The 16,480-nt window shown below is 39.6% G+C and overlaps 1 protein-coding gene across 1 annotated transcript; it reads left to right on the forward strand.

Moving 5' to 3' along the window:
* The first annotated feature begins 9,004 nt into the window (after positions 1-9,004).
* LOC149680674 (uncharacterized) lies at positions 9,005-16,149 on the forward strand. Its single transcript, XM_089834660.1, has 7 exons — positions 9,005-9,321; positions 9,391-9,647; positions 9,927-10,118; positions 15,344-15,433; positions 15,512-15,700; positions 15,768-16,012; positions 16,097-16,149. The coding sequence occupies exons 2-5, from the start codon at positions 9,443-9,445 to the stop codon at positions 15,616-15,618; spliced, it is 594 nt and encodes a 197-aa protein (XP_089690786.1). The 5' UTR covers positions 9,005-9,321; positions 9,391-9,442; the 3' UTR covers positions 15,619-15,700; positions 15,768-16,012; positions 16,097-16,149.
* The last annotated feature ends 331 nt before the right edge of the window (positions 16,150-16,480 follow it).

The raw sequence follows: 16,480 nt of genomic DNA on the forward strand, positions 1-16,480 counted from the left end.
TGACCCCCTGAATTTAGATAAAAGCACGATAACGAAACGCTAGCGACACACTTGTAATCTAGGTCGTGATGTGTTGACATACCAGTAATAAACTTCATTAAACATTAACCAAAGTCTCTTAACTATATACAACAGTTTTCACAACATCTATTTCACACTCTGAATTGGTATCTTTGTTCCCTTGTCGGTTAGATCGTACAAGAAGGGATATTTTCTAACCTCCTCAGTAAAGTCTTCCTTATTAACATCTTATCTCTTTTTACTTCCGTTAGTTTAATTTCTCTTTCTTGGTGGCGTGTTTCCGATAAGCCTTGGTGAACCACAAAAAAAGGGCGGCTATCTATCCATCTCGCGTGTGGGTGAAATTTATGACGTTGTCCGTGGGATAATTTCATTGGCTGAGACATCGGCGTAACGCCGAAGTCGACCGAAAAATTAGAACACAACTTACGCCCGACCGAACGGAAATTCCGTCGGGCTCGGCGTAAAGATTTTTCGGTCTAACCCCTTTCTGCCGGCTTTCCGTCGTGTTTTCCGTCGAGCGGGAATCTAGCTTAAGTCGTTTGAGACTGTAGTTCAATTCCCGGCTCGATCTGGAAATTTATTCATTCGTATTCGATAGACGATAGCCTCTATATACTTAAAAACCTCACATTAACTTAGGTTTATTAATAAATAAATACATAAACTTTATTTCAGGATATCCATATAAGGCATGAAAACCTCTTTACATAAGGGTCCTAAATTGATTGACATTAGTGTATCGTTTATGTAAATTGTTATTTTAAACTTAAAAATATCTAGACTCTGACATGTTTTTCGGTAATACCAGGAATACATAGATTTACTACTTGGAATCCTTAAGAGGCTATTTTATGGGCGTGGGTGTCTGACTGAAAGGGGAGGAGGTGTAGAAACCGTCACCGTTGACGTCATGCATAATTTATTTGACGTATTTTGCGACCTGCGCCGCGACTCCCGTGACTTATGCGCGGTGAACCCGAAAGTAAACATGATAAGTCGTCAGAACAAGTTGACCAAAGATTACGTTTCAAAAAAAAGGGCGAGACTTGCTTTCCGTTAAAAACTCGATATTACTATTTTCACTGGGTGGAGTAAAAATTTAATTCCATCCACTCTTCACCAAAGTTATACAAAAACAAAACATCAGTATCCCTATGCAAAGGCCTAGGGTTTAAGGGGAGGTAACGTCATCTTTTCTCGAAATTATTATAACATTCGTTTTCAATACTGAATTTCGAGCTACATGAACTTCTAAATCGTCGACTTAAGTTACAGTTAAAAAAATTTCCGCCTCAAAAACGTCGTTAACGTCAAACTGTTCCAAGTTCTCGCACTTTCCGACCATTTCGGAGCCAAAACTGATGCAGGCGACAGCTTGAAAGGTCATGATCTCGATCTGTCCCACACATTAGCATAACCAATGAGACGCGAGGAAGGAGGAGCAGGTGGTTTAAAAGTTTTTGATGCTTCCCCTCACAGTCAATCAGATATTTGTGTGGGGTCTTTGGCCTCTTAAAGATTCCAAGTACTAAATCTATGTATTCCTGGTAATACCAATTAAAATAAGTTACTCCGCGAAAAAACTTTCTAAGCGCTAGTTTGGCTCCCAAAACTTTCCTTTGGAATGACGTTAGTTTCATATGACATTACTCAGCACCACCAAGTATCGGGTTTTATATTGCTGTTAATTTTACTGTAAATATTGAGAGTTAAATAGGAATATCGATAATTTTTTGGATTTCTTCATTCTCTGGTCAGACAGAATGCTTTGTATAAGCATTCCAAACTTAAAAACATCATATCAGGGTATGTGCTTTTTTCTTCAGCTAAACGAAAAAAATTGTATTTCAGGGCTCTTCAAATTCATGAAACTGGTCAGGAAATCGCTATAGTACGCAAACAGTACTTTTCTATAAAAATGGTATTTGAACAGCCGGCGCAAACTGACGATGCTTGGAGTCCAATTGGCATACAAATTATTTATGAAGCATCAAAGCTATACTTTGTATTACTCGCATCAGCGATAGTGGCACTCGTAGTTGAAATATGTAAAGGATATTAAAAGATATTGGTCGTCGTTCAGATGCCAGATATGGATGGAACGTTTGCTGGAAATTGTGTTTACGTGACTGAATCCGTTCACTCGTTTAAAGTCATCAAACATATATCGTATGCGTTATAGTTCTTTTTGTTAATTATTTTCAGATTAAGAACGAAAAATATTTTAACTTGATCATAGTATACGTTGCTTGCATAAAATTAAATAACCGACATTTAAAATTAGAATAAGTTAGAATTATTTTTTAAATTACATTGAATATTTCGAGCTATTTTATTAGCCTTGTGCAATTTTCTCTGCTTGACAAAGGCTCATAATAATTTTACCCGATAAATATTCGTTGTTAGTTTTAATACCCGACGATGATTTTTCGGCTAAGCCTAGTTACTCTGATACCCAAGTTAAATTCGACTTCCCGCCCCGATACCCGATAACCAAATTTTTGGTTTTCCCGAACCTGATTCGAAATACAAAAATCACTACCCGCACAACCCTATCATTTATCCTTAGGGATGTAACCTAAAAGACTTACTATTAAAATAAAAGGAAACAAACAGGATGACCCCTGGCACCTTAATCACGTAACAGATACCTAAAATTGTAAGAATTAACGAATCTTTTAATTTTTATTCGAAAAAGCTTATAAATTGACGAATACTTCAAATTAAAACCATGTTCTAGGATGCCTAATAATTTATTCATTAAAAAGAAAAAACCTAAAAGGTTAATAAATAAAGAGTTGAATAGCACTTAAAAATAATGTACGAAATGCGTTTTTAACTTAAGTCTAAATAGAGACAGAATTAACAGAGGCAGAACCCGTGATAAGTTCTCGTATCGTAAGTTATTGTTGTAAATTTCACTAATTACAGCCGTTGATTTTCTGATAGCAATCACACGTGTACATATGGTGGATATTTGGTGTCTGCGGTGTTCAACACCTGGCACACCAACGAAACACGTGTTTATTTCGGTGTTTCTATGGTTATACAAACACGTGAGTTTCTAGTATATTACACGAGATTGGAACACCATATTTATTTCGTGTGTTTCTTATACTACCCAAACACGTGTTTAATACACTAAAAATAAACAAACGTTACAAATAATTTTTATAGTTTTATTTATACTAATAAAACACGTGTATAGAACACTATATATTTACGAATCTTCAGAAAAAAATTAAATAACGTCGTTTTTGCGTGTCTCTAAAACTAGGGTATATTTCTGGTGTTGTTTTATACTATTCAATCACGTGTTAAGAGCACTTAATATCAACAAAAGTTGCGTAATCTTGTAATATACGTGGTTTTTGCGTGTCTCTAACACTTGGGTATATTTCTGGTGTTTTTTATGCTATTCAATCACGTGTTAAGAGCACTTAATATCAACACAAGTTGGGAAACCAAAATAAACCTCTCCGAGCCGAGACGAATTTACTTTCCAAACAGAGGTCCGCCAGCCAATGAGACAAACCAGAAATACATAGTTATAATCGGCGAGATATTACCATGATCATTTGTAAAGTTTAAAGCGTTTAATAATTTCCTGCGTATCCTCAATAATTCTAATGAGGACCTAATATCTATCACTTAAATGTTTATTTAACTTTCGGCTCACTCTGAACCGTAAAGACCTCCTATAAGGGGACATGAAACAAGGTCAATTCTGGTTAAAATCTAGGTTATCTTATCTCATAGACCCAGTCGTTTCAACACGTATGGAGAGATGAAGCATTAACATCCTTATTATTTAATGAAGCTAAAAGTTACGTTTACACTATATATAAATGTAGTAAATATGAATTAAAAAGTAAACACCAAATTTTAAATGTTAATATCAAAAGATGTTCTTGGAATATTGAGATGAAACAGAGCTTTATAGCTACACAACTACTAAAAGAATCGTAATGCCGAAAAATATTTAAGTATTTCCTTTTAATATTCTGCAAAAAGAAAATGTTATCGTTTTGTAAGAGATCTTTTCATCCTACTCGCTTTATATTAACTTTGATATGCGTGTAGTGTTTCGATTCAGTTGCAATCTTCATTACTCGTTCTATATTAACTCTCACTTGTGTTAGTACATAGAAATAAGTTTATCTTAAATAATTAGTTAAATATAAATGATACTAATTATTTTAATCGCCAGTAAATAACTTTAAACATACTTAAATCGTTTAAAATAAAGTTGTTCCTATTATCTTTCGAAACTTTGCTAATATTGACGTTTAAAGTGAAGGGTACCCCTCTTGCCCGCTTTCTTCAAATTTTGCGGTATATATACGATTCGTTTCCATTATAATAATAGATAAAAACGCATTCGCGTGAACCGATGGTGGAAGCCCTGCCATTTGGGAGGCTAGACGTTTCTCGTAACCCTAGCCGCTCGCCGCGTACATCTTAGCCCTAACGACGGTGATGGAGTAGAAGCCAATGTTACAGATTGGTGTCTGTGTGGTATAGACGAAAGACCAGTAGATGGTGGTGTTAGAAGCCAATGTTGCAGATTGGTGTCTATGTGGTATAGACGAAAGACGAAGAACAGAAGATGGTGGTGCTTGGAAGCCAGCAAGTACAAACTAGTGTCCATGTGGAGTGGACGAAAACCAAAACTGATGGTGTGGGAACTCAAGTAGAATAGCCAGCGGAGACAAACACAATTTTCCAGATTTCCGTGAACTGTCAATGCAGTCCGGAAATTGGGAACACGTTTGCTCCGATACGCAAACTGCGAACGCGGTCACGTGGGGTGTGACAGACAGACACACACACACACAGACACACCCACAAGTCCAGTGCAATATCTCTCCGTGACGTCATCGTCACTCGGAGAGGTAAAAAGTTGCGTAATCTTGTAAATACACCCATAAATAAATTCCCAATGGTCGAGGTAAATTTTAGAGTGCATCACGGGAAAAGCGGGAGCATTGTGATTGGTTCGCGTAGTTGTGCGCAGAGAGGATGTAGTTATCGTCACTAGATGGCGGTATTATTTTAATGTAAATACGGTGGCAATTAAATGATAATTTATTAAACGACACCCATAAAAAATAAAAGGGAAGTTGTAGCCAAGGAGTACTAACTACCTAGGAGTAGAATTGTTAGAAAATGTGTTGAGCTAGAAAAATTCTAATAAGGAACCCCGAATTTATAAACTGGTCCCACCGTCTATTTTTTTCCAAAAACCATAATTAATAAAGTGGTCCCTGGGACCACTAACCCCAACTTTTGAATAAATAAACTGGTCCGAGCAATTAATGAACTGGTTTTGGACTTGTAAACCTGTCTTATTTCCTACCCTGCCTGAGTGCTAACACATGTTTTTTAAGAAAGACCACCTCAAGAGTAGACGTTCTCCGCGCTTTGCTCCGCGTTAAGTTGGGTCGTTTCTCAAATTCTCCGTGGCGTCATTTTCACTTCATTTCGATTTTCATTCTTTCGGCTCAAATTGTCCGCGTGCTTCAGCGAAATAAAATCGGGCCTTCGGCTTATTAGGCGAGAATTATTTCAAGCCAATTTTAAATTCAATTTCTTTGCCGTTTCCCGAACATATTAAGAAGGTTGACTAAAACAAAGCGAATTAAAGTAAGAATGTTTTTATTGCGTAACTAATTTTGGTTTTAACAATATTTAAATCGTTTCATATTTATTCTTATAGCGCAATACATTTCGATCCTCATTATTTCGTCGCAAATTGTCCGCGTGCTTCGGGCCTTGGCTTATAAGGCTAGAAAGATTTTCAAGCCAATTTTAAATTGAATTTCTTTGGCCGTTTCCCGTACATAATAAGAAGGTTGATTGAAGCAAAGGGAATTAAAGTAAGATTTGTTTATTGCATAAATAATTTTGGTTTAAACAATATTTAATTCATTTCATTACTCAAATAGCGCAACATTTTTTCGAAGAGATGGATTTTTCCTAAAAGCCTACTGTACTACTTTATATCGGAGGTCAGTTATTAGAGTTTTGGTTTTCTAGCTAATTAAAATAGGAATTCTTTGCTTGTATTTAAATCTGGTCGTTTGTATTTAGTACTCTCAAATTCAGCATTCTGCTTTTAAATTAACAAAAGAGAGACAACAAGCCGCTCGCACTAAACTATACCGTATAGCCAGCTTATTGGTAACGACAACACCAAACTTCTGGATTTGGATCCTTCAATTTATGATAGGAGTGAAGTTAAAGTAAGTGATGAAATTTATTTGACAAAAATAGCACTGTGGTGAAAGATTTTCATGTGCGCTAGCGTACAATTGTATACCAGCTCGGTTTAAGAATTGGATAGCGTCGCTCGGTTTTGCTTTTGACCCAATTATTCTATATTTTTTCCCCATATCATTTTCTGTAATATCAACCCGGTTTGCAAAGTAATCCACCTTATTGAATTCCCTACGGACGGAAGTTAGGCTTAACTTGGGATTCATGGGCCGCGTTCAATAGAGCTCACCGGTGTTTCACTGTACGGCAATTTACTGACGTCACACTGATCAGCGGTGTGACACTGAGCTCAGGAAAAAAACTTGTTTCTTGACGCGTTGAGCTGTTGAGGAAGAGGTGCTAGCTTACAATGGAGGCGACTCGGGAGTACGGGAAGAAATTTGTCTGTCGTCTGCTACAGTACGTTTTATTCCCTTTTGTAGCCAACGACAGACACTTTTTCCCGTTACTCCCCTTCATGAATCCCGCTCAAAGCGTAACTTCCAGCGATAGGGAATAAGATGGATTTTTCTGTTTTGTCAACCAAGATTGCCCAGACTTTCTAAGCCAACTCCTTTAAGACGGTTAAAAAACTTTGAAACTTCGCAGAGTACAATATAGCGGCTGTAAAATTATAATAATAATAATCTAAGCTTGGTCTAGGAAGGGATTATGAAATCAGCCTCAAAAGAAAGCGCCTAAATGGTTTTATAATCCAAACTTTAAGCCAATTAAATTAAAATATAATTTTAAAGTAAGAAAACAAACCTTAGTCCATAACATTACTAACTGTCCACCAGAAGAGGTTGGCAGCACTACACTGGGAGGGGAATATGGAATGAATTGTGGGGGGAGGGAATAAACGGAACCACCTTGGTGACGCTTGTATATAAAATTTAGGTATCTACAGTATACTGCGGCTCTGATGTACAAAGTATCAAAAAGGCAAAGAATTCAGAATGTTACAGCAGCGCTAGCGAAACATTTGGCTGATGTACAACCAACTGAAACATTAGCGGCGAACCATTTTGTCGAACCATTAGCGAACCAATTTGTCGAGCCATAAGCGAACCAATTTGTCGAGCCATTAGCGAACCAATTTTTCGAGCCATTAGCGAACCAATTTGTCGAGCCATTAGCGAACCAATTTGTCGAGCCTTTAGCGAACCAATTGGTTGAAACTGATGGTATAACAGGTATAGAACATAGTGATGAGTCAGATAACGAAGGAAATGTTTACGGTTATGAATCCAACACTAGTGAAAACTCATCCAGTGATGAAGAGGAAAATGATGAGGGGCTAAAACGTGATTTAAAAGACTGGGTTTTAAATTTTGGCATTAGTCATGCGGCACTTAACGGATTATTGAAAATTTTAAAACCATTACATAAGGGTCTACCCATAGATTCAAGGACTATTCTTGATATTCAGAGTCTGGTAGCTGTTGAAGTTGATCATCTTCAAAATGGAGATTACTACCACATGGGACTAATAGAAGGATTGCGGGGAAAACTTAAGTTTGGCTTGCAAAATCAAACTGACTTGTTAACACTACTTTTCAATATTGATGGTGTTCCAGTTTTTAAAAGTTCGAATAGTTAGTTTTGGCCTATTCTCGCCCGTTGCATAAATACGGTTGACAATTCGCCATTTGTGGTAGGAATATTTTATGGCAATGGAAAACCAAAGACTTTAGAATTGTATCTAGAAAAGTTTGTAAATGAGGCTCGGAAACTGACAACTGATGGATTAGTGTACAATGAGGTTTTCTACAAAATAAAGCTAGGACCTTTTGTGTGTGATGCACCCGCAAAAGCATATTTAAAATGTGTAAAAAACCATAATGGATATTACGGGTGCGACTATTGCGAGCAGAAAGGTACATATAAGGATAAAGTAATTTTTAACGAATTCCACGCCCCACTAAGAACTGATGAAAGGTTTAGAAATTACTCTCAAGTTGACCATCGTAATGAGAATATTCATTCCCCATTACTAGCCCTACCAATTGATATGATAACTAGTTTTCCTATCGATTATATGCATTTGGTTTGCTTGGGCTGCACTCGTAGAATTTTAGTTAGTTTAATGAAACCAAAGTCAAGAGTTAAGCAGAAAAGGATTATCATTGATCAGCTGTCAGACAAGCTGCTTAAAATCTCTAAACAAACGCCTGTAGAATTTTCACGTAAACCTCGAAGTTTAACAGAAATTGACCGATGGAAAGCCACTGAATTTAGACAGTTTGTGTTATACACAGGCTTTTTTATATTTCAAGGAATATTACCAGATTATCTTGTGAACCACTTTCAAATGTTGCATTGCGCAATGTATTTATTATGCTCAAAGAGTCCCAAATTAGAATATATTAACTAAGCGTAAACACTTCTTGAGTCATTTGTCTCTAGTGCGAGACAAGTTTATGGTAAAAGTATTTATGTGTATAATATTCATAACCTTCTTCATATTGCGTCGCACGCTCGTGTGTATGGAGGGCTAGACAATGTTTCAGCCTTTTCATTTGAGTCGTATCTTGGTCAGCTTAAAAACTAGTTCGCAGCCCAAGCAAACCTCTACAACAGGTCGTTAACCGACTCGTAGAATTAAACCAGATTGAAGTAATTCCTGGTACGACTCCTAGTCAAAACCATATGAGTGTAAAATATGAGCATAATAATGAACCATTATTAGAAAGTTGTAAAGGTTCTCAATTTAAAAAAAAATTTGGTAAATGGGTTTACTTTAACCAAAAAAGCTGGCGATAACTGTTGTGAGTTGAAAAATGGCCAGATTGTTGAGGTACATAACTTTATTCTAAGAAACGGCGCAATTTATATTATTGGCAAATATTACAAAGAAAAAGTTGATGCTTACAAATATCCTTGTAATTCCTCGAACTTGGGAATTGTAAAAGTATGCCATTTATCATGTTTAAAATCATGGCCGGCAGACTGGTTTGCCAAAAAATGTTATTTCATGCCGGACTCTAACTCGTCAGGTATTGCAGTCCCACTACTGCATTTCAACTAAGAGTTGAGGTTTGTGAGAGGAGTTAGCGATTAACCCTCTAAATTTATTGTGCACTAAAATAACATAATTTTCTTCAGTTCTTCTAATATCTAGGATATTTGGCTTCAGTGAGCTTGCCACAACGTGTTTATGGTCGTAGAGTTCTCGGAAAAATCTGCTACTGGAGACATCGAATGCCGTGTTATTAATAGAGCATGGCTAGATGAAAGTGGGAAAAAATGCTTTTGGCCACCTTATCGTAATGCTGAAAGACGAGTCAAAGCAATATTGAATTCTGAAGAACCATCAGAGAAATGGATCAAGTATGGAATAAGCAAAGTGTTTTACGAAACAGGTATTATTAAAATTTATCTAATAGCATAAGTACAATAACTTAACATAAGTACGTCGTAAAGTCAATTACCCATAAAATTTAAGCAGAATATGTCACGGTCGTTAAAACAATTTGATATCAGTTTATTTAGATTAGAAACTTGTGTAGAATTGGATGGCGTGTAAATCAGATCTTATCCAAAAGCGTTTTATTGGCACATAGTTATTGTACTTAAACTAGCTGTTATACTGTGCCAAGGTGGAGTACTACAATTTAATTAAATAACCTGCAATATATTAGACAATTACAAAATTGCGGAGAATAAGGCAAAAGAAAGTGAATTAAAGTCCGATGTTGCAACAGACTGCAATGAAAATGAAGATCAAAGCAATCGTAACAAGAATAAAAATAGGAAAAGGAGAGACCCGCTTAAATCTCATTCCTCTAAAAGGAAGAAAAATGCGCGAGAGGGTGACTTAAGCAGTGATGATGGTATGTTGCTTTCATTAATCTTAAGCCTAATCCACAAATGTCACACAAAATACATATGCCTACCTGTTATGTTTTAGCGTCTTAATGTTTTTTATACAGTAGACATATATATATTTTAATGTTTTAGCTTAGGGGTTATTGACCAAAGGGGGCGTTGCTTCCTAGTTTACAATTAAGATAACGGGAGTCGAATAAATTTTATGTACCGCGGCTCGTAACCTGTAGTATGGAAATGAATTAGAGAAATAAATACTATTGTAATTAGATTGCGTGTTACGATATCTACACACCTAACAAATGGCGACGGACATAGGATACGGACTATCGCGCACAAGTCGAGCTAAATAGTAGTAATCAAATAAAGTAATAGGCCTAACACCACGACGCGTACCGACATCGCGCCCCTGTCACAAACCGTGGCCCCGCAAACATAATCAAGTTATCCCGTGCGCCCACCGCGTAAAACATCGCAAGACCACAAACAACAACAACATCGAAAATGACGAAAGTACAAACTGCCATAGGACAATTTCCGCCTTTCAATCCAGACACCGACAAATGGGTGATATATTCGGAACGTCTAGAACTAGTGTTCCTCGCAAACGGAATCAAAGAAAAACCCACCAGCGAAGCCAACGCCATACATAATCAAGAAGTCCAAGAACAGAAACGGGCAATCCTCCTGATGGTCATCGGCACCGCCACATACACTCAACTACGGACCATAGTAGCACCAGACAAGCCACAAACGAAAACGTACGACCAATTGATGATCATTCTCTCCGCCCAATTTGAACCAGTCCCGAAGGAAATAGTCGAGAGCTTTAAATTCTACAAGCGTGATAGAAAACCAGGCGAAACCGTCACCGAGTATATAACCGCCATCCGCCACCTGTCAGAATTCTGTAATTTTGGAACAATGCTGAACCGAATGTTGCGTGATCGTCTCGTCTGCGGCATAAACGACGACTGCATGCAAAAACATCTATTAGACATCGAAAACATCGACCTTGACAAAGCCACAGCCAAGGCGATAGCACTAGAATCCATCGACAATGACATCCGCGTCATCAAAGGCCAAACATCCGACGACACAGCTGTCAACCGCATATCCAACTCCACTCAACCGAACTACGGGTCACGCCAATTGCACACCGCTTCCCAGCCAAGAAACACATCCCCTAGAAGTCGTGCAGGACACTTCCAGCACAAACCTTGCATAAGATGTACGAGCACAGGGCATCCAGAATGGGAATGCCCGTATAAGACGTACGAATGTCGGGATTGCCACACCATTGGTCACTTATCGAAAGCATGCCGAAAGAAACTCATTCACCGCACGACCCGCCCCACAAGGGGACGATCAGAATGGAGACGATACCCGACAAGCGCGAACCACATTGCACACACACCGTATGCAGCATACAACATTAACAACGTCGAGCCAAATACACACTCGCCTGAATATGACATATTCACTGTACACGAAGAGCGCGAACCGACACCCACGACAAACGCCATCTCAGAAAAAGACAGAGGCCAGCAGTCCACGCCCCGTGGGTCGAGAGTATGCATCACTGGACCACCGCCAATGGTAGAGATCACCTGTTCAGTAAACAACAACCCGATATCATTCCAACTCGACACCGGTTCGGGATACACCATCATGTCCGAAGCGACATTACGAACCCAATTGAAGTATGACGGACCATTGCAACCAGGGCCAGGACGCTTAGTCGCCTACACGGGACACGCCTTGGACATTAAAGGCCACATCGTCGTCGACGTCACGTACAAGGGCAAGACGCTCCAACTACCGTTGGTGATAGTTGGAGGCCAACGCCCCAGCTTAATGGGCCGAAACTGGATATATTCGGAGTTCAACATCATACCAAACCCACACCTCGTGGTACAGCGCATCGAACCAAGCGAAAACACCTTGAAGGAGTTACTGGAGAAACATAAACAACTCTTTTCACCTGGTATGGGTTGCTTAAAAAACGTTAAGGTCAAGTTACACATCCGAAAAGACGCCCCAGTACCGAAGTTCTTCAAAGCTCGATCTTTGCCGTACCATTTGAAAGAGGACGTAGAAGACGAACTTCGAAGATTGGAATCAGAGGGAATAATAACCGCAGTGGCGTATGCGGATTTTGCCACACCCATTGTGCCTCTCCGCAAGAAAAACAACACCGTGAGGCTATGCGGAGACTTTAAAATTACTACCAACAAGATAATTGACACGGAAATATATCCACTACCGAAGGTCAACGACATATTCGCCAAATTAGCGGGGTGCAAAACGTTCGCCCGAATCGACATGCGGAACGCGTACAATCAATTAGAACTCGACGACGAGTCAAAGAACTACGTCATAATCAACACCACGAAAGGCCTCTACCGCTATAACCGCCTTCCCTTCGGGGTATCTTCCTCTTCAGCCATCTTCCAAAGGCATATGGAACTCTTATTGCAAGATCATCCATGCTCACTTCCCTTCCAAGACGATATCCTCGTGGGTGGCATAGACGAAAATGACCTGTTGAACAAACTGGGGAAGGTTTTTACAACATTTGAGGATGCCGGACTCAAGCTTAACCAAGAAAAGTGCCAATTCTTGAAAACATCTGTTGATTTCTTGGGCTATCGCCTCGACCCTGACGGATTACACCCTCAAGAAGAGAAGATCGCCGCTATCCGAGATGCCCCAGCACCGCGAAATGTTGAAGAGCTCAGATCCTTCTTGGGACTTATCAATTATTACTCCCGCTTCGTTGCCAATGCGGCTACCATGCTTTCGCCATTATATGAGTTGTTGACCAAATCCACGAAATGGCAATGGGCTCAAAGACACCAAGACACGTTTGCCAAGGCGAAACAAGCCATACAGTCATCAGGTTTGCTGGTGCTGTTCGACCTGAGTAGAGAAGTCATACTAGCTTGCGACGCCTCGCCCGTCGGCATCGGCGCCGTCATATCGCACCGCATCGACAACGTAGAGAGGCCCATCGCGTTGACGTCGCGTACCTTAAACTCAGCCGAGAAGAACTACCCCCAAATTGAGCGCGAAGCATTAGCTATAATATTCGGCATCACACATTTCCGTGACTACCTACTGGGCAAGCGCTTCACCCTTGTCACCGATCACAAGCCTCTCACTGTTATTTTCTCAGAAGATAAACCCGTTCCTGCGATGGCCGCAGCTCGCCTGCAGAGGTGGGCATTGATGCTATCTGCTTACAATTACAGAATCACGTACAAGAAAGGAAGCATGAACGGCAACGCAGATGCATTGAGTAGGCTTCCTTTACCCACTCGAGACACGGAACCTCCTCTACCAACCGAAACAGTGTTCCTGATTCAAGCTATCGACCGCGGCCCGATTGATACCAAAGCAATGAGAAAAGAAACGGAGTCCGACCCGATTTTATCCCGGGTTACCAAACATGTCATACACGGATGGCCGGGCGACACCGAGTCGCTTTCATCGGAATTGAAGAAATATCATAGACGCTCAACAGACATATCAACCGCCAATGGCATCTTACTCATAGGCAACAGAGTCATCGTACCCGCAGCTCTCAGACGGAAAATAACGGACGAACTTCACAGTACACACCAGGGAGTGCGTTCCATGAAAGAATTGGCCAGAGCAAAAGTTTGGGGCCGGGCATAGATCAAGATCTAGAGGAAACATCTAACTCCTGCGAAACCTGCAGGAAGCACGCACCAATGCCGCCGAAGCAATTTTCACCATGGCCATCTGCCGCAGCACCCTGGCGCAGGGTCCACATAGATTTTGCTGGACCAATAGAACAAAAATACCTCATGATCACAGTTGATTCGTATTCCAAGTGGATAGAGGTGGATATAACCAGTTCGACATCATCAGCGACAGTCATTAAACACCTTAGACAACACATGACTCGTTTCGGCATAATTCCCCTCTTAATCACCGATAACGCCACGTGCTTCACGAGCGGAGAATTCCAATCCTTCGTCAAAGACAACGGTATTCGCCATCTCACCACAGCGCCGTATCATCCCGCCTCCAACGGCCAGGCGGAACGATCGGTGCGCACGGTGAAAACCACATTGAAGAAAATCACCGGCGGTTCCACCCACGAGCTCAATCTTATTGACGAGGGTCTACAAAAACACACAGTGGGATCGCTAGAACTTCGCATAGCACGTTTCTTAATGAACTATCGAAGAACGCCCATAAACGGCGGGCCATCACCAGCGGAAATGATGCTCAATCGACCAATGCTAACACGGCTGGACTTATTTCATCCATCGCAACTCGTATACCCTAAAATCAACACAGAAGAACATGGGCTCTTAGGAAAACCCGTACACGCACGAAATTTCGGCCAAGGCGATAAATGGATCCAAGGTGTCATCACCAAGCAGCTTGGTCTCTTGATGTACGAGGTCCGAACAAAGTCAGGACTGACAATACGAAGACACCGCAACCAATTGCGTTTCCTTGCAATTGTCGACACAAGTAGCACCAAGGCGCCCGTTTCATCACCTGAAGGATTGACGGAACAGAACTCGTCGCCAGCGGTCAGAAATCCCGCGTCCTTTATCAATATCCACCTAACAAAACAAAAAGCTAACGAACTTAGTGATGCCACGACAGAAGCGCCAGAATCGCTACCACCAGACGAGCAACAACAAGAAAACACATCGACAAGCTCCAGTTCAGTTCAAAGAGAGTTGCAAGAAAAGGGACCTGGTCCATCCAACCTAGCAGAGGTCATACATCCACGCGATCAATCCCGAATCAACGAAGGGTCGCAACATGCGTTTGCGGATACGCCACGTATTGAGCCAAGGAGGTCTACTAGAGAAAGAACATTCCGCAACATCCTGGACTATACGGAACTATAATTAACTTTAACTTCATATTATTATTATAAAAAAAAAAGGAAATGATGTTATGTTTTAGCGTCTTAATGTTTTTTATACAGTAGACATATATATATTTTAATGTTTTAGCTTAGGGGTTATTGACCAAAGGGGGCGTTGCTTCCTAGTTTACAATTAAGATAACGGGAGTCGAATAAATTTTATGTACCGCGGCTCGTAACCTGTAGTATGGAAATGAATTAGAGAAATAAATACTATTGTAATTAGATTGCGTGTTACGATATCTACACACCTAACACTACCTTTGTAAGCGTTATCTTAGAATTGAAATACACAATTTTTTTTCTAAGATCCTCCGTCAAAAGTTAATGAACCCAGTTTGCCTAGTGTACCAAATTTTTCGTTGAACAACAGTCATTCCGAATCACCTTCGGATCCAGGTGTGTAAAGTACTCTTCATTAAAATCATTACCATAAAAATTTATTTTTTAATTCTGACTACAATCCACGTTTTGCAGAAAATGGATCACTTATTAATTCTTCTAGTGAAATAAGTACTCCTTCAAGACCAGCTACCTCCTCTAAAAATGACGAGGATGAAGTTTCAATTCCTCCCCCAAATTAAAATTCGGAACAGTCAAGACGGTATGATGGACCAGATTTAAACCAATCTAGTGACTTAAATCGAATTAATTCTACATCATGTTGTAAGAATATCACTTAGCGTTTAAATAGGAGGATATCGTTTCAAATTACTTATCATCTATATAATAGGTTGTAGAGAGCTGATCGATTTAATAAAGCGAGGTCAAAAGCTTCAAGAAGCAACGTTGCGAGAAGTTGAAACCCTTAAATCGCAATCGATGTCGAATTCTAGGATGCTTGATAAAATTGTAGTAGAAAAAAATCCTCAAAGCTCTAAACTCGAAGTTGATCATCTCAATTTACCCCTTGATTCTGAAGAATCTTTAAAGAACTTCGAAGAGTTTATAGTAGATAAAAAAAACCAATTAACAGTGGTGAGCATAATTCTATATACAATAAAAACGGCTTCATTTATGTATAAGCAATTCTAATAACGTACTAATTTTACTGTCTTACAGATTTCATTTCTTGGTGGTTTAGGGGGGGAAAGCGTAGAGGATGGAACTAGAAGAGTTTTGTCTACCGTTTTTAAAGACAATCTTGCTCAACAGTATAATTTGCAAGGTCATGGGAAGCTGCCCTTCAAAGTTTTAATGGCGAAAGATGTAGTAATTAGGAAGTATTAAATTGTACTCTTAACACAACCCGACCAATTATACCTACTTAATTTTGACTTTGGGGATTTTGTAAACCGGTGATTATGGCTTAGGCATGTGTCAAAATAGTAAGAATATTTTTTGATGTTTTCAATTTGAGGATTATGTCCAGCGAGAGAGAATATTTCCAATTGTAAAGTTTATCAAAAAAAACCTCCTATATTCTTAGGCTTAAAGGGATAATGA

This window comes from Phalangium opilio, unplaced genomic scaffold (genome assembly GCF_054372755.1).
Source record: "Phalangium opilio isolate 3A_F unplaced genomic scaffold, DU_Popi_V2 ptg000039l_2, whole genome shotgun sequence".
Taxonomy (NCBI): domain Eukaryota; kingdom Metazoa; phylum Arthropoda; class Arachnida; order Opiliones; family Phalangiidae; genus Phalangium; species Phalangium opilio.